The sequence below is a fragment of the Furipterus horrens genome, unplaced genomic scaffold (genome assembly GCF_987537825.1).
Source record: "Furipterus horrens unplaced genomic scaffold, mFurHor1.1.pri manual_scaffold_6, whole genome shotgun sequence".
In the NCBI taxonomy this organism is placed as follows: Eukaryota; Metazoa; Chordata; class Mammalia; order Chiroptera; family Furipteridae; genus Furipterus; species Furipterus horrens.
Window position 1 is genome coordinate 104,970,802 of NW_028327176.1, and position 25,849 is coordinate 104,996,650.

The 25,849-nt window shown below is 45.3% G+C and overlaps 1 protein-coding gene and 1 pseudogene across 2 annotated transcripts in view; both read right to left on the reverse strand.

Annotated features, from left to right (window-relative positions):
* Window positions 1-6,775, reverse strand: part of TRAM2 (translocation associated membrane protein 2) — a 72,612-nt gene extending 65,837 nt beyond the window's left edge. The window contains exon 1 of one of the 2 annotated variants that reach the window (XM_090282582.1): window positions 6,554-6,770. In XM_090282582.1, coding sequence (XP_090138708.1) covers window positions 6,554-6,673 — 120 coding nt within the window. In that variant the 5' untranslated portion in view covers window positions 6,674-6,770. Of the gene's footprint in view, window positions 1-6,553 lie in introns of both variants that reach the window. The other variant, XM_090282583.1, reaches the window with a different exon arrangement.
* Window positions 6,716-8,832, reverse strand: LOC150007165 (uncharacterized; annotated as a pseudogene).
* Between the last annotated feature and the right edge of the window lie 17,017 nt (window positions 8,833-25,849).

Consider the following 25,849-nt stretch of genomic DNA (forward strand, 5'->3'; position numbering starts at 1 on the left):
GAGAACAGGGACCCCACCTTATTCATCTGCATTCCCAGAGCTCAACACAGGCACACAGCAGGCACTCAATAAAGTCGCCAAATGAATGAGTGCAGCACACTTAAGAAAGATGTGTCATTTTCAAGGCTTCTACGCATACACTGGCATTTAAAGGTAGCGTCAAGAAATTCCAGTGGGCAGATGTGTAGAAAATTCACTGGACTTCAGTCAGAAGATGTGGGTTCAAGCCCCACGTTTGCCAAAAGTTCCCTCTACTTTCCTGGGCAAATCTCCCAACCTTATTTTCCTCTTCCATGAACATAGCAGATGACTTCTAGGTTTCCCTTTAGCCCTTAAATTTGTAAAACTCAGAAGAAAAGATGTGCCCTTGAGCTATCCACATTTTAACCCGATGATACTGGGCAGTGAAAACGTAATAGCCCAAGGCAACTACTCTTCACACAGATGCTGGCTAATAATAGGGAGCAAATTTAACAGTAGGTAAAGCCTCTGCCTATTTGCCTATGTTCACATGTGATACACACATCTGGGCCTCTTTCAGGGAGATGCAAATTTCAATGATTGTTCCAGACAGAAAAGCCTCCAAGTGGAACAATGACCCGCAGACATTACTTCCAGGTAATAAACAGATTCCACTCAGTGGAAGAAAAATAAAGCAGCCTGTGGCTGCATTCCGTTGACACCCCATTCGTGGAAGCGCAGGGCTGAGCTCTAAATGTGAGCCAGACGTGGCTGAATTCTTATTTTGGCTCTGACCCTTACTCGGAGTGGATGGTCCTTGGCCAAGTCTCTCCTCTAGAAGCCAGGCTCTGGATGGGTATGACAACCCCCATAAACCATCCAGATTACAGGGTGAAGCTAGTAAAGCATTTCACAGATATAAAGGATTGCCAACCCCTCAAGACAAATGAAGGAAACTGTCAGAGGCAACGTGGCTTGGGTGGAGAGTCACAGAACGGCACCTCCTCTAACCCTGGGCTCCCACAAACTCATCAGAGGTCTCTAGAGGACTTGGAGCCCCCTCTACTCACAATCTGGCTACATTTCCTCCGCTGAAAATCAAGGGAAGCCGTGTGAACCTACACTGCCCGGAAAAGCCTCTTGCAAAGCTCTTTAAACCACACAGTTAACTCGCAACGTTAACCAGCTATGATTAAGTTAGGTTTGGTTCTCTTCTATGGGGAACATTTGAGACAGTAGAGGTAAATCAAGGCAAAGCATTAGACTGTATAAAAGATAAAGATCTGCCCATGAAATAAGAAGCTGTGTCAGGAGCCACGTTAGTAGTTTTACTGTTTTCTTTTCCTTTCTTTAACTATTAGGTACCAATGGATACCAGATACACAGCACTGGATAAAAAGGTTAAGAGATAATATCAGGAAAGTTTCCCACCAAAGCCTGCTAATAGTGCGCTCACTGATTAGAAAGCACTTCTGTAGTTTGGAAACTCTAATCCAGTCTTATCAACCCTCTGGCTTCGTCATCATTTATCAGGGTGGGAACAGGGGGTAGTACATCAGCTATGCCACAGAGGGATTTCTGGGCCCCTGCCCACAACAAAGCAGATCAAAAAGGAGCTCATGCCTGCAAGAGTGAAGTTTTCACCATAGCAACACCACAAACAGTCAGGACTAAGGCGCTCTATTGCGACCCGTCTGGAGAGTGCCACCAAGAAACCAGCAACTGAGGGTTCAGACAACAGAGGGAGCAAGAGAAAAGTGGCCCTTATATAGCTTGCAGGCAGCCTCCTCATGGTTTTCCTTCTCCACACAGCTGACAGCGGCAACAGTAAGATCCTCCCGTACCCACAGCCTGTGATCTATTAAGATGGATGGCAGAGAAAACAGATGTGGAGCAGCCACACCACAGGCTCCCTGGGGCAAAGAGGGACCCAGTGTATAACAATCAAACGCTTTGGAAAGTGGACAGCTGGCACGGGAGAGCTTCAGGGAAAAGTCTCATGGCAAAGCAGAGCACATCTAAAATGAAATACAGCCGGAGTCCCCAACCAGCTGGTGTGACGGCAGAAGATGTACGCACAGACCCAACAAGGAAGCCAAACAACCACCATCAGCGTGGTTGTTGAAACCATCAGCTAAGTGTTGGTGTGCCAGGCACAGTGCAGGGCATTTAGACAGCTTCTTCATCCTGCAGTGAGGATCAAAACCTCACTGACTGTTCAGCACCACCTTTCCGAGTATCACACTACTAAGGGAAGAAATCAGGATCATCAACGCGCCTTACATTCCATAGATGGGTGACGCTTGAGGATTGACCAGAAGAGACGAGTTCCAGAGTTCTGCTCTGCTGCTCAGATCACCGAGTGATGCATGTAGCAATCTAACCACAGAACAAGGACACCCAAGAGCGTCAGCGACCCTTCCCGGTTTCCCCTAATTTCTCTAAAACATTACAGTACTGATAGACTTCATCAGAGGTGGACAGGAAGATGCATAAAGCAGGAAGTATAATAACTGACAAAAGAACATCTTTAAAGTTCATTAGAAGTTAGTCAAAGATAACATATGTCTATAGATGCCCGTCTGTACCACTTACATACCTTTCTGTAGTAACACAATATAAGCGGGACTATTTTATAACACTAATATTAAAAGACAGGACCAGCAGTCTCACTTCTGGTTACGATGACCGGAGGTATGTCTGGGAGGATGTGAACCAGTGCCACAGAACCCACGTGCTAACAGGCGTGACGCAATGGGCTCCTGTTGTCCGTGGTGCAAACACATCACCCGACAAGTCAGATACAGTCAGTTCCTGGAGAAAGGGAGCTCTACCACACCTGGCTTTGAAACAAAAACCAAACACCAGCCACTACCCAAAAATTCTTCTAAGTCCACAACCTTTAAGTCATCCCAGACCAAACAAATGAGGGCCCTGAATTTCAGAAACATTTCCTTGCTGCAGGGCCAGCAGAGCCTTCAAATGAGCTTGAAAATAAACAAGCAACATTTCTGTGCAAAATGACATTTTAGAGGTTATGTATAAGTTGTACCCCCCTTTTCTCAGTCTCCATTCACTGATGAGAGTTTCATTCACTGATGAGAGTTTCTTTCCCTGCCTGTCTGTTTGAAACGTGGCACTTTGAAAGGGACACTGGAAAGTGACTGGAGAGGGGGTGGGGGAGAGACTGCTTTTAAGTCTGACACACACCATACACACCCCAAGTGGCCGCCCACACCCTGAAGGACTGTCAGGCCGGACTCCCCCTAAGACAGGACTGAAGGGCCACACTGTTGAGGAGAAAATTCCCTGTGCACCACCTCTCCGGAAAGCAGAGTTAAGAAAGAGAAAGCTGGAAGGGAAGGAGGGGGAAAATAAAGCTCCACATTCCTGACATTTTTTAGCCAAGTGCTGTGGCTGCACAGAACAGCTCTATTCCAAACAGCCTGCAGGACAGAAAGAAAACCTGAGTTCTGGGGAAGGGACCTGCCCCTTGCCTTGGAAATAGGAGAAGGAATCTCAGGATGGCCCAAAACTAAATCAAAAGGAGAAGGGAGAATCACTCTTTCATATGTGTTCCCCAAAGAAAGTGATCCCAAGGGAAGGAATCTGGCATCATCATCTCCAGGGGACAGAACTGAAGACCTGGGGTCCCTGCGGGGGAAACGAAAGCCCTTCTGAATGATGGCAGCTGACTAGTGAGTTGGGGAAAGGGCGAGGCAAGGAATGAGAAAGAGACCAGTCAGGACGCAAGGGCAGGGGCTGCCTAGGGTGGTGAGAGGGGCCCAGCTCACTGGCAGAGACTGGGCAGGGGACCCCAGAAGGAGGAATGGCCCGTAGAGTGAGTCTTTGTAGGAAGAATTATAAACGAGTTCTCTTCACTAAGCTTCTGAATGAAGGGGTCCTGGCTGTGCCCAAGTTAGAAACCTAAGAGACTGCTGTCCTCTCTCTCTCTCCATCTCCCGCTTCCCTTTCTACCTCTTCTATCCACACTTCTAGGAAAAAGTGTTAAGTGCTGGATTGCCCCCCACGTGCATCCCTACATACAGACACATACACACTACACCTCCAGAGGAGAACTCAGAAGACCCTAAGTGACATCTAGTATGTCCTGGGCTGGGTTATGAGGTGCCACCCCCAGCTTTACTCTAAATGTGAAGATGCCCACTTGTGTTTCTCTGAGGTCCCTAAAAGTAACTGAGCTGTTTCTGCTCTCATCTGGTAGGGAGAGCAGAGTTCCAAAACGCTCAGTTCCCCCAAAATACCTATCTCTGTGCAGTCAGCTGGGAGGTACAGAGAGCGAAGACCTATTAGGTACCCAGCACATATCCTCCGTAAGGGAGGTTCAGCACAGCCCCCCTTCTCCCAGACCAGCACACACCCGCAATCCCACAATGTGCCTTCTCGGCACCTTCTCTTCACCATCCAGAGGGAGATTCCTGCCCTGTAAGCTCAGAGGTGTGGGTCTACGTAAGTTTCTACAGGGTGAGGGTGGTAGGAAGCCTGGCACTTCAGCCAAGGTCCCTTCCACACCCCCAGTCCAATCCCAAGATGGGGGAGAGGAGTTTTTTCTCTCTCTTCTGTTAGGTGCTGGGAGTTAAGGGCTCCTAGCACTTTTCAACTCCCACAGAGTGCCAGATTTAATACACAGGACTTTCTAAGACTAGAGGCAGGGAGGTCAGGAGGTACCAAGCTCAAACACTAGCCACCTCCTTTTGAGCCAAGAAAGCAGGTAGAGCCACAAACCTTAACAAGTGCCAGAGGCACAGCCAAGAGAGACACAAGGCTACGCAAGAGACTCCACTGGCTTCAGAGCGTGTGGCTCTGAGGTCCACAGCTGTCACGTGTGTCTTTCCAACCACACCCTCCAAGACTGGTGACACGGCACTGGGAGGCCTCTTAGAACGGAGGACAGCAAATAGATACAAACAGGATAGAGGGTCTTGGCTCTCTTACTTTGTTGAGATATTATTATGTTAAATAATAACAGGGCTTCAGGAACAATCGACTTGCGTTCACACTGGTAGAATCTTATGGCTTTTGTTGCTTATATCAATTACAATAACCCAATGAGGAAGATGAGTTTCACTGACCTCTTTAATGATGGGAAAACTGAGGCTGCACTCAGTTTTTGTGTTTGTTTTTTGTTTTGTCAGATAGTGACAAAGCAGGGACTGGGACATAAGGGTGACCCTAGCTACAGCCCTTTCCAACACACCCCGAGAGCTGTAGGGGTGGAGGGAAGAAGGGAAGGACTGAAGTGAAGAGAAACTACCAAAAGCTGGTGTGCAGAACCCAATCCTAGACTCAGGTGTATTTCCCACAGACCCTGACGCCCAAACAAGGGCACATTCACATATCTAACCCTGACTCAGCCATCACAAAAAATGTCCCCAGCTTAAGGGCAGCTTCATGAGCCAGTGAGGACCCTTGTCATCCTTAGAGAGAAGAGGAGCAGAGAGACAGACCCAGAAGGAGAAACTGGCCCCGCTAGAATCCTCCATCTCCAAGGCAGCTGACAAATGGTTACAGCTTCCTAATCCATTCCCAGGAATGCAGATAAGCAACCCTACCCAGCGAGGAGGACCAGGCGCTGCCTCACTGGAGACCACACTGAGAGCCAGGGGAGTGTGGCGGTCTCACTCCAGACAAGATACACCACAGCAAGCCCTACTATGCTCACTTTCTTTCAGGTCTTCTCACTTTTGAATGCCACATTTTTCTCGCTCTCTCTTAGGTGTTGAGAGTACTTCCCCACACGTCCCCTGGATCCTGACCAGGTGAGGCTTACTACAGGTCTCTGCTCTGTGAGGCCCGTGAAGGCCTGACTACAGTGCGGGGGGCAGTAGCAGGACCCCATCCTCTCCCCTGTATCCACCGCTATGAGAGAATCATCTTGCCCCTAAAGGCACAGCGTACCCCCTCCCTCTCCATTGGCCCTGTCACGGGGAAAAGCTCTGGATCCGCCACAGATGGAGCGAGGGAATCATCCAGAGTGCTAACGGGTAACATAAAAACTGGCCTTTAGGCAAGGGCAGAAGAGGGAGGGGGCGGGCGGGAGGACACCGCTGGGACGGGGCCAGGGCCACACGTGAAGATTCCAAAGACCCAGAAAAATCAGCTGGGAGGCTGGGAAAGCGTCCGGGGTCCCTCCCACTGGGAAAGCTCAGCAGAGGTGGCCGCTGCCGCTTGGGAGAGGGAGTTAGTTGTGCAATGACTCCGGGTCTGGGAGTCTCCGGGTTTGGCTCCCGGACACCAGAAAGGAAACCCCACCGTTCGGGCCAGGGTGGCAGCACTGCGGTTGGTTCGAGGCCAGGCTTAGGATTCAGGGCTGCAGAGAGAGCTGCAGGATATGGTGGGTGCCCAAGGGGCGGCTGAGCTGGGCACGGCTGGCAAGGAGCGGGGCTGGGCGGTGGGGGTGGGGGCTTGTTTGGGCTGACTCGGAGACCCACGGGGGTACCACGTACAAAGCCGGGGTTCTGATAACGTACATGGCAGCCCCGCGACCCAGCTCAGACGAGAACCCCAGGGACCCGCAGGGCTCCGCCGGGCTGCGCACGAGAAAGCGTACCCCCTCCCCGGTCTCGCTCACCTCGAACATAAGCCCTATGAGGACGCAGAGCACCAGGCAGAAGCCGATGTCCGCATGGTTGTGGATGACGAACTCCTGGCTGAAGAGCGGGTAACTTTTCGTCCTCCTGCGGAAAGCCATGGCAGCGGGCGCGCAGCGGCCGGCGGGGCCCGCACCCTGCGCTCACGAGCCGCCGCGCAAACTTCTCCAGCCCCAGCCCGGTCCGCCCGCCGGCCCGCAGCCCGCTCGTCCTCCCGCCAGCCGGCCTAGCGCCCAACAACTTCGAGGCCCGCCCCCTTCCTCCGCCCGCCCCCGCCCCCCGCCACCCGGAACCGCCCCCAGCCGGCAGCAGCCCCCTCCCCACTGGCGCCCGCACTCCTCGCGCCAGCTCGATCCGGCCCCGCCCCCCCGTGCGCTTAACCCTCTAGCGACCGCCGGCGCTGCGGGGGCGGAGCCGGCGTGCGCGGCCCGGGTTCCCCATTCTCTCCGCTCCGATTACTCTGGGTTCCCTTAGCCCCGGGTCCCTGTCGTCGCGCGCCCGCACCCGCAGCATTTTTAGTATGCGGCTCGGCCGCTTCTGACAGCGACGGAGCAGGCCGCGAGGGACTCGGACGCCTGGCCCGGCCCTGCCTGGACAGGAAGTGGGCCCGGGTTTCCCACTCCCTGGGGCCCGCTCCTTCCTCCGCGGAAAAGGAAGGCCCCTGCGCCCTCGGGCAGCCGGATATTCCCTGGGGTGCAGGCTCTGTCAGTGGGGCGCTGAGAGCAGCGCAGGTTCAGTAGAGGAAGGGAAGCTGCAGACCGGCCTTTTCGCTGGCCACTGCTCCCTGCACAGACGGTTGATCAAGTATTTATTAAGAATTTGCAGTGGACTAGGCATGGTTCATATTGCTAGGATTATGCAGCGAACAAGCAAAAAAAGACCCTGCCCTTGGGGAGCCCTGGTTCCAAATTAGGGGGGGGGGCGGTGGATGGATGGGTGCAGTTTTGCTCTAACTTTAGAAAACCTTTCACACTTCTAAGTAAATATGATTTCTTAAAAATGACACAGTTTGAGATGTGATTGAGACTGGACTTATTTGGGCTTCCTAGATAAGTTTCACATCTTAAAGTTTCTTGGCTCTTCAGTATTTAGCATAATGTCTTTGGTTTTTAATTCCTTTAACTTAAGGAAATGGGAGTGTGATACCTGACTTAGACTAAACCTCATTTTGCTTCAAGACTGACCTTTCTTAAAGTTGGACCTTAATGTTACCAGATATAGAAAGACCAAGAACTCTGGAGCATCTCATTTTTCCAACTATGAATAGGTATTGTCAATTGAGTTAAATGAATCAGGAGGCTTTGGCTAGAAATAAATGATAAAGATTTATTCAAGAGTCGTAGGCTTTGCAAATCAGAAACAATTGGGCAATACCCAGAGTAGTTTCGAAGAAGGAAGAAAAGCTGAGGGTTCTTACAGTAAAAAGTACATTCTTGAGAAGAATCAGTCCTGCATTCTTAGCCTCTGGTTATGGTCCAAAAAGGTAATCCTCTAGATGACAGGTGGTCTGGATAGTGGATGTCAAGTGAATATGTGAATACTCTTTCCGTAGTCCTCCAGGTTTGATGTATAATCTAGGCAGTGGTGCAGGACTAGAATGATCAAAGGTTTAAATTCCTTTTCTCATACCTCAACCTACTTCATTTTAGTAAGTTAGCATCTTGACTCTAGTGATTCCATTTTATTCACTCTATTCCTCGCTATTCAAATTTTCAAACTGCAGCCACATCTATAAGGTTGAACCTTATGAAACTGGTTTCATTATAGATCAAAACTAGAATACCAGCATTTCAGATGATGCACCCTAATAGTTGCCTACTGTTTCCCCATGACCATTTGTAAAGGATGTTGTGGGAATTTTTTGCAAAAAGTGGCATGTTGTCAACCTCTGAGTTTAGGCTACAAGTACTGGAGATAGTTAGGCATTACACCTCCACATTTATAAATGAGAAACCTAAAGTAAAGGCAATGGCTTAGTCTGTGCTTATATTGCTGACTGCCAGCTGTGGGCTCTTTCATATATAATTGAACAATTAGGCATAGCATACTCAGATACATGGTTTGATATTTCAATACCTTGAAGCCCCATGGAGTAAGTATTAAATGCCTCCCTTCAGCCATCACAGCCTTTCGTAAGTCCTCATGTTAAAACGATCTTCAACCCAAAATGGATCTCTTCCCAGCCCCTCTCACCTAATCAGTCATGGAGCCTATGAATTCTTACCTCAGAATATCTCCCACCAATTCCCACGTCTACCATTCTTCAACTGGCCCACACTCGTTACCCATGGATACCCTTCCTTCAATACCTCCCGCCTTAATATGTCATTTTATTAGAAACATTTATTGAGTACCTACTAAGTGCTAGACACTGTGCTTGCTACTGGAAACAGAAAGATAAGACAGCCCATGTGATAGTTTTAAAACATGTCCTCAAGTTGTTTGATACTACTCCCTTCAAGAGGTGGCAATTAGTCCCTCCACCCCCTTGAGTGTGGACTGGATTTAGTAGTTCACTGCTAACAAATAGAATATGCGATAGGTGGTGGTGTAATTTCCAAGACTAGTTCATAAAAGGCACTTTGGTTTTTTCTCCTCATAGATCACTTGTTCTGGGGAAGCCAGCCACCATGTTGTAAGGATACCCAAGCAGCTTTATGGAGAGATCCTGATGGCTCAAACCAGGGCCTCCTGCCAACAATCAGCACCAAATTGCCAGGTGTGTGAGTGAGCTATCTTAGAAGCAGATCCTCCAGCTCCAGTCAAGCTTTCAGATGGTTGCAGACCCAGCTGACCTCTTGATTGCAAAGTCATGAGGGTCCCTGAGCCAGAGCTAGCCAGGTAAGCCACTCCCACATTCCTGACACAGAGCAATGGTGAGATAATAAATGTTTGCTATTTTAAGTCACTAAATACTGTTGTCATTTGTTATGAAGGAAGGGGTAATTAATAGCCCTGCTAGAGTTTATAATCTTATAGAAGAAACAGAGGCTTCATTACAGTTCAATGTGATGATTGTGAATCTAAGAACAACTTGAAATATATCACCTATGAGTGCAAAGAAAAGGTAACTTAATTCTGTCTGGGGTATAGGGAAGAGGAGATTTGGGGCGGACATTTTATCTAGAAGGATTTTACTGACAGAATGCTGAAGAGGGTAGGGATATGAATTGTGAAGAGTTAAGGATTGTAATGGGTTTTGAATGTCATGATAAAGAATTGTGACTTTCAATGTATACATATCATCAAGCCATCACATTGTATACTTTAAATAACCTTACAATTTTGTCAATTATAAATCAATAAAGCTGAAAAAAAATTTTTTAAAGAATTGTGACTTTATTCTGCCAACAATGGAATGGATTGGGTAGTTTTAGCACGATCAAATCTGTTTATAGAGAATTATCAGAAATATGAAATAGCATTTTGATTTAAAGAGCGGTATCAGGAAGACCACTTGAGAAACTATTATAACAATCCAGTAAAAAACAAACAAACAAACACTTCACAAAGAATAGTTTGATAGGAATAAAAAAGAGATGAATTCTTTCAGACACATTTCAAGGATTAATTATTTGGCTTTGGTTACTGCTTTACTGTAATACAGGAGTTGGAGAAGTCAAAATTTTAAGCTAGGATAACATAAATGATGGCCCGACCATTTTTTTCTAAATAGAACAACAGAGAAAGAGTAGGTTTAAGAGAGAGGAAGAAGAAGAAAGCCTCGGCTTTGAACCAGCTGCACTTGAAGAGTCACAGGACATCTAAATCAACACTTCCACAGGTCAGTCGGAAGCTGCTGGGTTGGATTTAGGGAGGAAAAAACAGAATTAAAGCTCTTTGTTGAAGCCATGAGCTTAAGTAAGTGTTCCCTGGAGAGTGTGCTGAGTGAGAAAACAAAAAACAAAAAAACCTAGGTCAACATAATCCTAGGTAACCCCAACACTGAGAAGGGAGGAGGAGGAAAAGGAAAGGGTGGGGTGGAGGAAACCATGACTGACACATGCATTTCACAAGCACAGGTTGAATCAGGCAGGACAAAAATAAGATGAAGCCTCACATGCAGGCATCATGACCTTTAAGAGCCCGCTCTTAATTGAACATTGGAACAGGCTTAACAGTGGGTAGAAGATGAGAAAAGGAAGAGAGAACACAGGCTATTCTTTTAAGAAGTTTGATGAGAAAAGGGAAATGGCTCGTGTTTGGGGGTTATAGAAGATCTAAGGAAGGATCTTTAAATTACATGTTATTTTTTGAAATGGGTGCATGTTTGGAGACAGAGAAGAAACACTCAGAAGAGAGCTAGAGGATTTAAAATACTGAAAATACTGGAAATATAAGAGATCATTGATGAAACTAAGGAGGAGACTAGATGGGAGCTCCCACAACAGGAAATAGAAGACTCCTCAGAAGCTGGGCAGGGACCTAGGAATGGGTGAGTATATAGTTATGTCTAGAGGTGGAGGAGATAATAACCTCTCACTTTTATTTTGCGCTTTATGGTTGCCCTGTGAGAGAGGCAAGACAATTATTACCAACCCCTTCTTGTAGCTGTTCTGAGACACATGAATGACCAAGGGCCACATAATTAGTGGGTAGCTGAACCAGAACTCAGACCAGCAGATCAGCACAAGGTTCCCTTTGCTGGGCCATACTGTAGCCTTTCAGGCTTCCTAAAGCATAGCACTGATCATGTAGGCACCATCCGCGCCTCTCTGTGTCTGTCTTCCACTCACAAAGCCCTTGTTCCATATCCCTTTGCCTGAAAGGTAACCATCTTTCAAGAGAAAGGACGTGTCACTCTTCCTTTGTAAAGCTGTCTTCAAGGCACTAGGCTGGAGGCGTGTACATCGCACCCTGTCCACACCTCTCAGGTAGCAGCAGGTTCTCCTGCAACCTGTGTTTGTTTATAAATTTTACCCCCTTTTGGACAGTGTGACCCTCCAGGGCAGGAATCCATCCACTCACACTTATATTCCAACAGCACCAAATGTCCCACATGGTGTGTTCTCATCAACTGTTGGTTGAATGAGTGACTGAATGAGATATGCTGTGCTGTGGTTGGCATAAATGTGACCACTATCCTCCAAAGTGGAAAATGTCTTTTCTCACCTAACAAGACGTCCTGGATTAGTGCATTTCCAGGGGTAAGTGATTCATCGAAGACCAGCATCTTAATATCCTTTCATTTTCCCACTGTGTGTTTGCTTTTGTCTCAGGCTTGCTTGTCCCTCTGGTTACAAAGTAGCTACAGCAGCTTCAGGCATATCTTTCATACAAGACCCTAAATTCAGGAGACTTCTGGCCAAGATGGAGGCGTAGACAGATACACTGTGTCTCCCTCCACAACTAAGAAGGAATACAACCACCTCAAAACTAAAAACAACCAGAAGTTCCAGAAAACCAAACTGCATGGAAGTCCAGCAAACAAAGATATAAAGAAGAAGTACTCATCCAGACAGGTAGGAGGGGCGGAGAGGATGCGGTGTGGTGGTGGCAGCAGCGGTGGCAGTGGCAGGCCAGCGGAAAGCACAGTTACATGTTTTAAAAAATGGTGAGGGACACCTGCAGAACTGTTCCCAGCTCCTCACCAGCCCTCGAAGCTCACGGTCGCAGCACCAGGAAAAATCAAGCCTCATTGTTTCTGGCTGTGCAGACCAGTGGGGGTTGGAATAGAGGCAGAAACTGCTGTTCTCTCAGCAGAGTCCGCTTGTTTAAAGGGCCCCCACAGTCCTAGAACATCCGCAGACCCACCCACTCTGGGAATGATGGCCGGGGCAACAGCTAGAGGGGCGTCAGTCCAGTGCAGAAGTGGGAGAAGTGCCTGGAAAAAGGGGCGAGTGCTGGGCATGCAACATTGTTCCCTCTCAGACCCCTCCCCTACAAACAGTGCCACAATGTGGTGAAACAGGTCGACCTGTATGACAAATGCCTAAGGCTCCTCCCCTTATAATGTAACAGGAGCGACAGCTCTACCTGGGACATGGAAGCAGACAAACACAGGAGCCTGTCAGAATGAGGAGATAGAGGAGTATGGCCCAAAAGAGGAAACGGATCAAGGTTCCAGTGGGAGAACTAATTGACGAGGAGATAGCCAACCTAACAGATGAAGAATTCAAAACACTGGTGATAAAGATGCTCACAGGCTTGACAGATATACTTGAATATAGCAAACACATAAGAGAAGTGAAGGCTATGCTAATTGAAATGAAGGAAAGTCCACACAAAACCAATGGTGAAGGGAAGAAAACTCGTGTTCAAATCAATGATTTGGAACATAAGAAAGAAAGAAAAAAAACAAACAAACAGTCAACCAGTGCAGAATGAGGAAGCAAAAATTGAAAAAAATGAGGAAAACTTCCCAGATTTTGTGAAGGAGATGGACATACAGGTCCGGGAAGCACGGAGGGTCCCGGGTGAGCTGGACCCAGAGGGGACCACACCAGGACGCATCATGATTGAGATGCCAAAGATGAAAGATAAAGAGAGAGTCCTGGGGGCAGCAAGAGAGAGGCAGAGAGTTGCCTACAGGAGAGTGCCTATAGGACTATCAGCTGATTTCTCAGAGGACACTTTGCAGGCAGGAAGGGACTGGCAAGCAGTATTCAATGTGATGAAAGGCAACCTGCAACTAGAATTACTCTATCCGCAAAGCTATCATTTGGAATGGAAGGGCAGATGAAGTGCTTCCCAGACAAGGTAAAGCTAAAGGAGTTCATCATCACCAAGCCATTATTACATGAAATGTCAAAGGGACTTACTTAAGAAAAAGAAGATCAAAACTATGAACACTAAAATGACAACAAACTCACAACTATCAACAACTGAATCTAAAAAAGAAAAGGAAAATCCAACTAAGCAAACCAGAATAGGAACAGAATCATAGGTATGGGGATCATTTGGAGGGTTATCAGCTGGGAGGGGTGAGGGGGAGAAATGGGGAAATGGTGTAGGGATTAAGAAGCGTAATCAGCTGGTACAAAATAGACAGGGGGAAGTTAAGAACAGTATAGGAAAAGGTGAGGCCAAAGAACTTATATGTACAACCCATGGACATGAACTAAGGAGGGGAGGGATTGCTGGAAGGTATGGAGGTACTGGGCAAAGGGGAGCAAAGGGGGAAAAAATTGGAACTGCTGTAAAAACATGATCAATAAAATTTACTTTAAAAAAAAAAAGAGAGAAAAAAAAAGACCCCAAGTTCAGACAATAAGAGGAGGAGCATTTTAAAGTGTAAAGAAAACTTTCCCAGAAACCCTGGAATCCCCTCATGTCTCATGGGCCAGAATTGCATCAAAAGACCATTCCTAAACCAATCATTGGCAAGGTGAGCGGAACTGACATGATTTGATTAACTTCACCTGGAAGCCATTCTCAGAGGGACTGAAGAGAGTTGCAGCCTTTTTTTTAACATCCTAGCAACCACTTACCTGGACAAAATAAAAATTCTAATGACACAACTGATATAAGAATCCTCATAAGTGAATGTATTGGGTTGATCAAAACGTACATGTGTTTTTATTCTGTAAAATAAGACACATTTTTCATTTTCACCATAACGTTATTGACCTGGATATTTTTAGTATGGCGGCTTTCTCCTGATATTGACCTCTAGTGGGTAGAGGCCAGGGGTGCTGCTAAACATCTTCCAATGTATAAGAGAGCCCCACAGCAAAGACTTATTTGGCCAAAATCTCAATAGTACCGAGAAACTTCGCAAACCACTTTTGACACGTTCGATCAGTCACAGCACCTTCTCCATACACTGTACAATCCTTTTTTGCATTTAGTTGCATTTTTACCTTTTTTGAAATAATAAAGCATAATATGCCAAAAACGTTGCATATTTTTCCTTCTTCAACATTAAAATGGCTAAACAAAAATCTGCCAATTTGGATGAGTTTGTTTTTTTTTAAATTGACATTAATATGACAGCTGTCACAATACAATCTACCAAAATTGTTTTGAATGAAGTTAAAGACAACTAAGCACTACTAGAGCCATTGTATGAAAAAACTAAATGAAGTTTTTAGCCAACCCAGTATGTGATTAATATCTACAGCAAGTTCCAAAGGTGGCTACTGGAAGCTCGCTGTAGTTTAAATGTGAACTTGTCTGTGTGCATCAATAGCTCCCACACTCATGTTCAACACACCCTGTGATGAGAAACTTTATTTGGTTCTGTCCTACTAGAACTTGGGCTTCAAATGAAGAGATCTTTGTTCTGTGCCTAGAACAGCACCTGGAAAATAGTAGGATTTAATAAATAGTTATTAATTTTAAAAAATTGATAGCCAGAAAAAGAGGAGAATTGGTGTGGAGCAGGCATCCAGAAGCATCTGCAATGGAATTTTTTCATGGCTTTTTACTCTATACTTTTGCTTCTTTCCCTCACAGGATACACAATGCTTTTTCCCCAAAGAAATCTTCCTTTCTGGTTTCTAGACACTAGGCCCATGAGCCTTGCAAATGTCACCAACCCAACAACCACTGTTGGAGTATCTGGCTGAAGGGACCCCAGCTTGACAAAGTGGAGTGTTTATGCTCTGACAGTCCAGCATATTATGTCTGGTTCGACAGCACCTTTTGCCAGATGAAACTTCAGAGCCATCAGATCTTCTTGCCCCCAGTGTCACAGCAGTTTAGTGGAATCACTGGGTACCAAGGGCAAGGGAGTAGGAGCAGCAACCATGGGGGCAGGCACCAGGGGCTTGCATGATCTGTAAAGAATTTTAAAACAATGATAAACCTCTAAAGGCAATGTCATAGCTTGGGTTGAACCCTGGAACAAAAAGAGGGCAATAGTGGAAATACTGTTAAAATCCAAATAAAGTTTGTAGTTTGGTTAATAGTGTTGTACCTACTAATTTCTATGTTTTGATAAATGTACTATGGTTATATAAGCTGAGTGAAAAGTATGAGAGGACTGTCTACACTAGTTTTAAAACTCTCCCATAAATCTAAAATTATTGCACAATTTAAAAAATTTCTAAATGATAAAACTGACTAAATATTGGTCTGCTTTTTTATTATCACCATGACAATTCTAAACAATGTTAATGATGAAAACACTGTTCCCTCCCCTAAATCATTTGGTCTGAGTTCTAAGCATTTGTAGTTACTGTTGAGTCTTAATATATATGTAATGTTTAAGTTAGCATATTTTTACCATTTATTTTTTTTAAAACTTTGCATTCTATATGCAAGTTAATCCTAAAAACTGCTATTTATACAGTTGACCCCTGATATATGTGCTCTCAGTTGCACACATTTGTTTGAAGTTCATATTCATTTGGAATTGTCCGAGCTTATTCCCAGCACAGTCATATTTCCAACCCTAAGTACTGCAAAATCTTGCATTTGAACCAAAAATCTGAAACAATGATAGCACAGTGATTTTAAAGATGAAGAAACAAAATGTGTTACTTTAATTCCATCATTCTAGTAACCACTTGTAGCTTCTATTGTGCTTACATTTTAAAAACAGTGAAACCAAGTGCAAAATGCCATATCATGCATCATGATGATTTGGGGAAATGTTTTCCATCTAGAGGAGCAGGGTGTTAGAAATGATTGGCTCTATGGCCCGGCAGGTGTGGCTCAGTGGACTGAGCGCTGGCCAGCGAACCTAAAGGTCACCAGTTTGATTCCCATCAGGGCACATGCCTGGGTTGCAGGCCAGGTTCCCCAATTGGGGGCATGCGAGAGGCAGCTGATCAATATATCACTCTCACAATGATGTTTTTCTCCCTTTCTCCATCCCTCCCCCTCTTTCTAAAAAAGCAAATAAATAAAATCTTTAAAAAGGGAAAAAATAAAAGAAATGATCCACTCCATGTATTACATATGCAAAGTACCAGAGTGAGTGGAATTAAGATTCTAGGTATTATAAACGACCTTAAAGATCATATATCCTCTTCCCTCATATTAGAGACAAAGAAAGGAAAGCTAATAAGGATTTAATTAGTTGGGGTGAAGACAAGGGCCTCTCCCAACACCGACTCTAGACTCCATGCCTGCTCTTCTTTAGCAGACAGGCAATAATTCAGTAAACCTAGTCCCAGTCCCAGTAAACTGAATTCCCTGTCCAATGTCAGCTGGTGACTCGGTGGCAGAGTAAGACGTGGGAACCAGACAATGGAGTGTTCTAACCAATGCTCCCTGATTTCTCTTTTCAGCTCTGAAGGGCATTCTACTTCACACAGGAGGTAGGTTCACAACCAAAGCTCTATTTAGGTTGGGTAGAGCTTTGCCTTGTGGTAGACTTTAGGGCCCTGAAAGGCTAGAATCATAGTTTTCCATCTATGTGCTTTAGCAATCATTTTAATCTGTGCGACACATTTTAATCTAGGCACTGAGTGAATATTTGTTGATAAAAATGAATGAATGATTTTTAAAAAATAAGGAAGGCTCTTCTTGACCCTGAAATTTATCCCCTTCATTTTAACTTTTTGTGCTTATATTCCAACATTAAAATTTCATTCCTTCATCAATCAGTTATGCACCCAGAAAGTGTCCAGCTATGATGCAAAATACTCCAGGATGTTAAATGTATTAAACCCTTTCCATCTGTTATTTCTTTAGCAGGAATTAGCTGTCCACATTGCTGTCTCTCTTGATTCTTTGCTGATGAGGTTGGACAGGGGGTAGGTGCAAATGTTTCTGTGACTGGACTGAAGTCAGAAAGGGCCCTTCCCAGTAGGATGCACCAGGGCTGTGAGGAGGAACCCAAAGACTCTTCTTTCTCCTGATTTTGGCAACGAGCCCGGGCCACACCGCCTCCTCAGCAGCCCCTCCTCCTGACATAATGTGAACTCCTCACTTTGTCCTACAGGTTTTTGTCTCTGGGCAGGGCACTGAGGTGAGGAAAGAATTGAAGAAAAAAGAAAAGTGAGAGCAAAAAAATAAACATGAAAAGAAAAGAGACCTAGGATGGTAAAGAGAGGAAAAAGAGGAAGTGAGGTTGGATATGGGCAGGGGGTAGATTGTGTTTGCAGCGCAATGCCTTTAGCATCATCATCATCCCGCCTGAACAGGTGTGTAAGAACTCCATCTACTCATTAAACAACATGAAAATAGAACATGTTTCTATTGGCCTCATCGGAAATCTTGGCAGATGCTGTTAGGAGGTGCATGCTGCTTCTGAGATGTGATTTTCAATAGTTTATACTGTACTTTTTGATTGGGGTTGAGGAAAAGGATGTAGATTGTACTTCTGAAAAAAATAATGTTTAAATTGTTCTCTCTAGGTGGGTTTTGCCTTAGGCCACATTGAGCTGCTTTGAATAGCCATGTCAGCCTGAGCTTAACCTGGGGCCTGCCAGTGGTCTTTGGGCCACACTAAAGGGTGTGCCAAGGCCCATTTCTTTGAAATAGCCCCCTGTGTTCCATCTTGAGGGCATGCCCTCTGTGGCCCTCACCTCTCCTTACTCCAGCATTGTTCATAACTTCTGTTCCCCTCTATTCCACTTCTGCTGTGACCTCAATGTCCCTGTCTTACACTAAGACATCTGAAGTGTGTGATTCATGCAAAGAGCATTTTGTTCCCAGCTGAACAAGGCTCAGGGAGGCCGGCAGTGCCAGAGACAGGAGTGGGCACCGTTAGTCACTGAACTAAAGCCGAGCAGTGTGCAGGATCCCCACGACAAACACCACCTTTCCCTGGGAAGGCAGCCAAGGCCTGGAGCCCTGCATAGGAAATCCCCCATGAGAGGCCCTTCCTGAGCACCACAGAAAATGGTTCTTTTCATAGGCTCAGAGTCCTCTTCCTTTCAAGCTGTAAAGGCCCGCATCACACCCCCTGTCCTGGCCCTCTGCACTCTGTTCAGTGCCAAGTGCCCCAACCCGGGAGCCTCCTGGCTGCTGCACCCTTCTCCTCCCCCTACACACTCCTCTGGCTGCCCCCAGCTCTCACGTCCTCTTGCCTTCAGAACCTCCCTCCATCCAGCACTCGGTGCTTCTCACGTGGAACTGTTCTGTCATGACCCAACATCTCCAGAGCCTCCTCTGGGTTGAACAGAAATTATTTGTTGATTTTGCCAGATTAGCAAGGGGAGAAAATGCCACAGATGCCTCTGTCCCTACGCCTCAAAGTTCAGCCCTCCTTTAATAGGAGGAGTGAGGTGATGGGTGGGTAGATCGGAGGACAGCCTAAGACTGCACAGAAGAACTACAGCAACAGCCACTCTTTATGGAGCAACTACTGGCTGGCAGGCAATTGTCTAAGCCTTTCTTGTGGACTTATGAATTGAATCCTATCAACAACCCTCTGCAGCAGACACTATTACTAGCCCCACTTTACAGAGAAGAAAATGGAAGCCAGAGATGGTAAGGAACTTTGCTAAGATCCCAGGCTAGGAAGAGGGAGACAGAAGTGTGCCTGGGGATGCCCTCCTAGCATGCCCTGGGGGTAGCAGGGGACTTGGATTTCTCTGCCACTCCTTGGGTGAATCACTTCAGGCCAGCCATGCTAATTTTTTTCAAGTCTCCATTTCCCAATCAGAAAAATTATGGCAATGAGGTAACTTCTTGGGCACTTCCATAAGGTGATGCTGTGATATTTTTTTCCCCTTAATTACAAAGGTATTCAGAAAGATCTCCAAATTTTCTGGATTCAGGTAAGGGGATGAAGGAGGTGACACAGCTGATCTTCAGTGACCTCTAAAGCCTTCATCTGTGCAAAGTATCCCTCTGTCTTGACCAGGCCTTGGGCTCCCGGAGCGGAGTTCTGGGGTGAGTGCAAAGAGTAAAACCAGAAAAGCTGGCATCCGTGCTGCCTGTCACTACCAGAACCAATAAATGGAGACAAGAATTGAATCTTTTTTAAAAAATACGCTCTATTAATTATGCTGTTACAGTTGTCCCAATTTCTTTTCCCTTTGTTCCCCTCCACCCAGTCAGTGATGCCCCTCCAGTTGTCCCCCTCACTTAGTCCATACCCATTGGTTATGCATATAGTTCTTCTCAACATCTTCCTATCTTCTCTACTCCCTCCTACTATGCTTCTTAATTCCTGTACCATCTCCCTCCCTTTCCCCCCTTCCCCCTCCCTGCTGACCTCCCCCCATAATGTTCCCCATACCTATAATTCTTTTCCCACTCTCGTTGTCTACTTAGTTTGCCTTCGTTTTGATTCCCTAGCTTCTGTTGTTGGTTATTGTGATACAGTTTTTATTTTAATGTTCATAGTTCTGATCCTCTTTCTCCTAAACAAGTCCCTTTAACATCTCATATAACAGTGGTTTGGATCTGGTGAACTCCTTCAGTTTTACTTTGTTCTGGAAGCACTTTCTCTGCCCTTCTATTCTGAATGACAGCTTCACTGGATAGAGTATTCATGGTTGTAGGTTTTTGATTTTCATTACTTTGAATATTTCTTGCCAGTTCCTTCTTGCCTGCAGAGTTTCTTTTGAGAAATCAGCTGAGAGTCTTATTGGGACCCCTTTGTACATAATTCTCTTCTTCTCTCTTGCTGCTTTTAAGATTCTCTCTTGATCCTTAATTTTTGACATTTTGATGATAATGTGTCTTGGTGTGGTTCTCCCTGGGTCCAGTTTTTTGGGAACTCTCTGTGCTTCCTGGACCTGTAAGTCTATTTCCTTCCCCAAGTTTGGGAAGTTCTGCTTCATTATTTTTTCACAAAATTTTTCAATTTCTAGTTGTTGTTCTTCACCTTCTGGCAACCCTATGATTCAGATGTTGGCCCACTTATAGCTGTCCCGTAGGTTTCTGAGCCTCTCCTCATTTTCCTCATTTTTCGTTTCCTCTTTCTGCCCTGGTTGACTACTTGTTCCTTCCTTATGTTCCAATTTGTTGATTTGATCCCTGGTTTTCTTTCCCTCACCATTAGTTTCATATGTGTTTTCATCCATTTCAGCAGGACTAGCCTTCATTCCTTCCCCGTCTTGTTTAAGATCTGCTGTTAGGTCTGTAAGCCTTTATATAAACAAAGCTCTGAACTGTGCCTCAGAAAGCTTTCCTATCTGCTGATCAGTTAGATTAGATATTTGCTGGCTGGTCAGCTGTGTCACCAGGATCTCTATCATGATCTGTGTCATCCTGACAGTTTTATGTTTACCTTTGCTTCCTGGGTGGGGCTATCACACCTCCTATGCTATAGGGGGCGGAGCCCTGTGCATTCCTCACTCATCACTACCAGGCAACACTTCTCACCACACTGTGGTGTTTTGTGTAGGGACAGGGGTCCAGCATGGATTCCTGTCATTCACTCTCTGCTGACACACCGGGAGCCTCCTCCGTCCCCACACCCTCTGGCCTTCACAGTCCTAGGCAATGTGGGTCTGCCTTCCCCAGCGTTGGAATCGTGAGCTGATAGGTCTGGTCTGCAGCCAGAGGTGCTCCGCAGATGTTTCTTGCCTCTTTAAATACGGGTGTCTGTGCTTACCACCATCCCGCTACCATTGCTGCAACTGCTGCTGCCAGCACAGCTTGACCTCTCTGCCTCTGCTGCGCCCCTCCTACCTGTCCGGATGAGCACCACTTGTTTATAACTTCATACGTTGGACTTCCATGTAGCTTTATTTTCTGGAACTTCTGGTTATTTATGGTTTTGCGGTAGTTGTATTCCTTCTTAGTTTTGGAGGGAGACGGAGTGTGTCAGTCTAGGCCTCCATCTTGGCCAGAAGTCCCAAGAATTGAATCTTTATGATCCCTTTATTCAGATGCCAGTGACCTGAGGAGATGGTGGGTTATGTACCCTCAAAAACCATCTTAACATTTCATCTCAAGCTGGCCTTTTACATGAGGAGAAGAAGTGGTAGGTAAGGGGTTGGGAAAAAGGTTAATTAGATAAGAGTTGCAGTCAATGGCAATTTTCCTATTTCTTTATCTGAGCATTGACGTGCCCACCTGGTAACAAAACCCTGGTTCAAAACCATTTTGTGCGCCTGGGAAACAAAGGTTGAAGTGCTTATCAACCTCCTCCTGGAGTCACACAGGTCAGGTATTCCAGATCCTGGAATAGCAGCTTTCTACATGCATTTATCACTTATGCCTATCAACTGTAACTACAGATAAAATCTTTAACTCCTGAGCTCCCCCATCATTCCTGGTAGTTTCTAATTATCTTATTTCTATAAGATTAGTTTAATTGAAGAAATATAAACTAAAACAACATAAAAGCAGATAAGATTACTTAAAAATCATTTTGCTGTTGAATAAACAGTCCTTCCATGTATGAGAAACCATCCTGCAGGCAACTTGACGTAACTAAAGGCATGAAATACTTTAGTGGCGGTGCTGCAATTCATCTAAAACAGTTTTTAGTACTTGACAAAGATTGCACATTTCCCAGCTGGGGCTACATTAGCATTTTTTTAAAGAAAACATTTCCTTATCCTCTAGAGTTACCATAGGTCCCCAATTATCTTTCCAGGGGAGTACAAATGCCTACAAGACATGAAATAAAAGTTTGTTTAACATAGGTTCCAGTCCACTTTTCTTCTGGTTGGCTTTCTGGGGATCCTGTCTTCCAAGCCTTGAAGAGCACCTTATCTGCAGGCTCAAAGGAATGTAGCAAATCTATGGGGAAGAGATCTGTGATACAGCTAAGGTCATTAACCACAGGTAAGATCTGATTTAAATGTTGTGCTTAGTTCTTTACCTTCACTTCTTTCTCTACATACGTATCTCCCACCCCAGTTATAGCCTGAAATGGTCACCCATAGACAATTTCACAGGGACTCGGTTGAATCCCATGTTGAGGAGCCACCCCTATTCTGAACAGAGCAATAGGTGAAACTTTATCCCAATGAAGATGAGTTTCTTCACACAGTTTGACTACATTTTTAAAGCTATGATTCATCTTTTCTACCTACCCAGCGCCTGAGGTCTCCATGCTGTATGGAATCTCCTAAAAATTTACTCACCTTCCATGTAATACCTGAAACTAAAGCAGGTCCATTATCACTCTGGATGCTGCTGGGTAGACCATAGCGAGGAATTATTTCCTTTGATAGGGCTTTTATTACCTCAAAGTATTTCTCAGTTCTAATAGGATAGGCCTCTACCCATCCTGAAAAGATATCAACAAAGACTAACAAATATTTTCATCCTTGCATCCTAGGCATCTGGGTAGTCTATTTGACAGTCCTCAAACAGGCACCACCCTTGATATTGTTTCCCTTCTTTTTTTCTGATGGGGATCTGTTTTAGGATTGTTATTCTGGCACACCTGGCTTTCGAAATTCTGAGACTTGTGAGCCATGGTTTAATATAGGTGGTTCAAAACCCCAGCTCTTAGCTTACTCTAAGTCTGAAGTTGAATATTCAGGGTCAAATTGTGGTAAGTCTAGAACAGGTGAGAAAGGCTTTATAAATGTTCCTTTAGCAGCCTCTTTTGCTGCTTGATCAGCCAGATTGTTTCCTTTAGCCACTTTAGTGTCCTCTTTCTGACGCCTGGGGTATATATAACTGCCACCTATAAAGGTGCCTGAACAGTCTCTAATAATTTAAAACTTCTGTTGCATGCTTAGTTTTCTTTTTATTGGAAGTTAATAGTTCTTTTTCCTTCTGGATACACATTCACCCCCTTTACAGCATAGTCATGCTGAGTCAGGCTCCAGGAGAACGGAAGCAGGATTTAACTTACTTACAGTTTTGAATTGCTTGGTACCTGCCCATTCTCCCAGCAGTAAGCCACAAATTTCCTTTTTGCTCTAGCAGGCTCAACACTTAGTGGGTTGCATAAATGTTGATAGGCTGTCCCAAGGAAAACTTTTCAGCTTCCTGTAAAAGTTTGCAGGTGGCTGCCACAGCTCTCAAGCAGGCTGGCCACCCTTTAGACAGTGTGATCTAGTTTCTTTGACAAGTCCATTAAGACTCCTTTTGCCAGGTTCAAGCAGGAACCTAAGAAATCTTACTGCTTGTTGGCAAATCTGGGCCTTATGTGCTGATACTTTATAGCCACAAGATGACAAATGGTTCAGGGTAGCTATAGTATTAGTTAATTGATGCATCTACTTATTGTAACAGAGTTCCTTCTTCTACTTTTAGATCTTTCAAGTCCTGGCTCAGGGTGTCCCCAAAAACTGTGGTTGCACATTTCCCAGCTGGGGCTACATCAGCATTTTTTAAAGAAAACATTTCTTTGTCCTCTATTGTTACCATAGGTCCCCAATTATCTTTCCAGGGAAGTACAAATGCCTACAAGACATGAAATAAAAGTTTGTTTGACATAGGTTCCCCAAAAAGTAGTGCTGAGTCTTAACCTGATATTCTAGGTCCTGCCATTCAAAAGCAAACAATAGTTGAGAGTCTTGGTCAACCAGAATGCAAAAGAAAACATCTTTAATTCCAATACCAGATACCAGAGGCATTCCCCAGGTATACTATTCTGTACAATGTCATTTATGGCCCTTAAATCTTGTATTGTATGGGGAGCAGCAGGGCCAAATGAGTCCATATTCCTGAATCTTCTGAATGATTGGGCATATTCCTTCTGTGGTCTCCTTTTGCAAGGCATACTGCCTCTTTTGGGGAATTCCTTCCCCTGCCTGGTTTGAGGTCAACTTGAACAAGGGAGGCTCTCTTAGCCCTCTCTGGCCTTCTAACAGGCCACACAATGGGGTTGATTTTCTCCTTCTTCCCAGTTTCATAAGGAACTGCTGGGCATGCTCTGGAGGAACCTGTAGATGGAGTTGATGCTCTTCTGGAGAGAAAATTATTTGAGCATGGAATTTTGACAATAAATCCCTTCCTGGAAAAGGAAAACCATTAACAGCACATTCAGAATGTTTCAAGGAAAAACTGGTTTTCAGGGCTTCCAGAAATTCTAGTTACAGTTCAGTTAGAAGTCTATTGCCCATGGAATATGTCAATCTGATATCACTCAAAGAGGACTACAATTTGTCCACTGTTAGTTTTATCTTCATTCTCAGACTCTCACCTCCTTTTTCCCTCGCTTCAGGTACTCATTTTTCCAGTGCCCCTTTCCCTTGCAATATGATTGCCCTGCCCCAGTAGAGGCTTCTCCTCCACTGAATTTGGTTCCCTGATGGGTTTTGGATAGAGAGACCCATCAGGCTCACCTCCTTCAGCTCCCTCAGCTGAGTAAGGAGTAAGATCCCTCAGGGCTGGAGGGGCCGTGGGAACCCTGATCATGCTCGCAGCAGCCACCCTGATCTTCTTGGTCCCTCTCTTCTGAGCTTCTGCTGTCTGCCACAGGTAAATTCCCTTTTCTCTGGACCATTTTCCCACATCTCTGATATTTCACAAAACAATTCTAATTGCAGTATATTACAACAGTTTAAAGACCCAGTCAGCAGCCAACATTCTCCCAAGTCCAGATTATACATAAGCCAAGTAGTATAACACCCCCCCCCCAAAAAAAAAAATCTTAGGTTCGTAAGCATAGGTTGACCAGCCAGCCAGAATTTGCCGCAAAGGGCTATTTACTGGAATGGAGGCTCTTCCTCCCCATTCTACCAAACAGAGCCCTATAATATCACACAAACCAGAAGACACCTTAATTCCTGACAATCGTTCTAAGTTGTAACCCAGGGCTGCAATTCTGAACCAGAAAGCACAACAATTCAATTGAAAGTGAAGGCGATGGGGAGTGCCGAGAATCAGAGGAGAGTCCCAGAGTGAAATCACTTCGTAGCTCCTAAGGTGTCTCCAGTCCAAGTGCTACTGAATAGCAAGTGGGGTCCTGCTGCTGCTGCCACCCTCTAGGCAAATTCTGGAGGCAAGGGTTTGGTGATGAAGGAAAGGGGTCTTTTTTAAAAAATTACACAATTTTGGAATAACATGCATTAGCCACTTAACCTATCAATTAAGGCCAAACTCCTTAACACCTGAGTTTTCCTACCATTCCTCCTGTCAGTTTTCCGTTATCTTGTTTCTATAGGATTAGTTTACAAACTAAAACAACATAAGGTACAAAAGCTATCCAGTTTTGCAAGAATGGCAGGCTTCTGCCTCAGAGCCTGTGCCCTCTAGAATATCCAAAGAAGAATAACCCTGCCACCCTCTGCCAGACAAGCCTGTTCCTAGGCTTGCCCAGAGTTCCTTCCCATTCAGTCCTTTTGTTACAGAGTGGGGGTCTCCAAAAATCCTCAGAACCTGCAGGCTGGGGGATGGGGAAAAGGGAACAGCTTTTAAGATGCCTATGCATGACTATGGCTAGTAGCTAGTATCTTTGTTATGCAAATAGTTTGGTTCTTCCAAGGCCCCAAGAAGATGGGAGGGGGGGCATGACCATGGAATGGTGCAGAAAGAGAATACAGAGCCTGCCCTGCGCAAGGTTCTGTGAATGG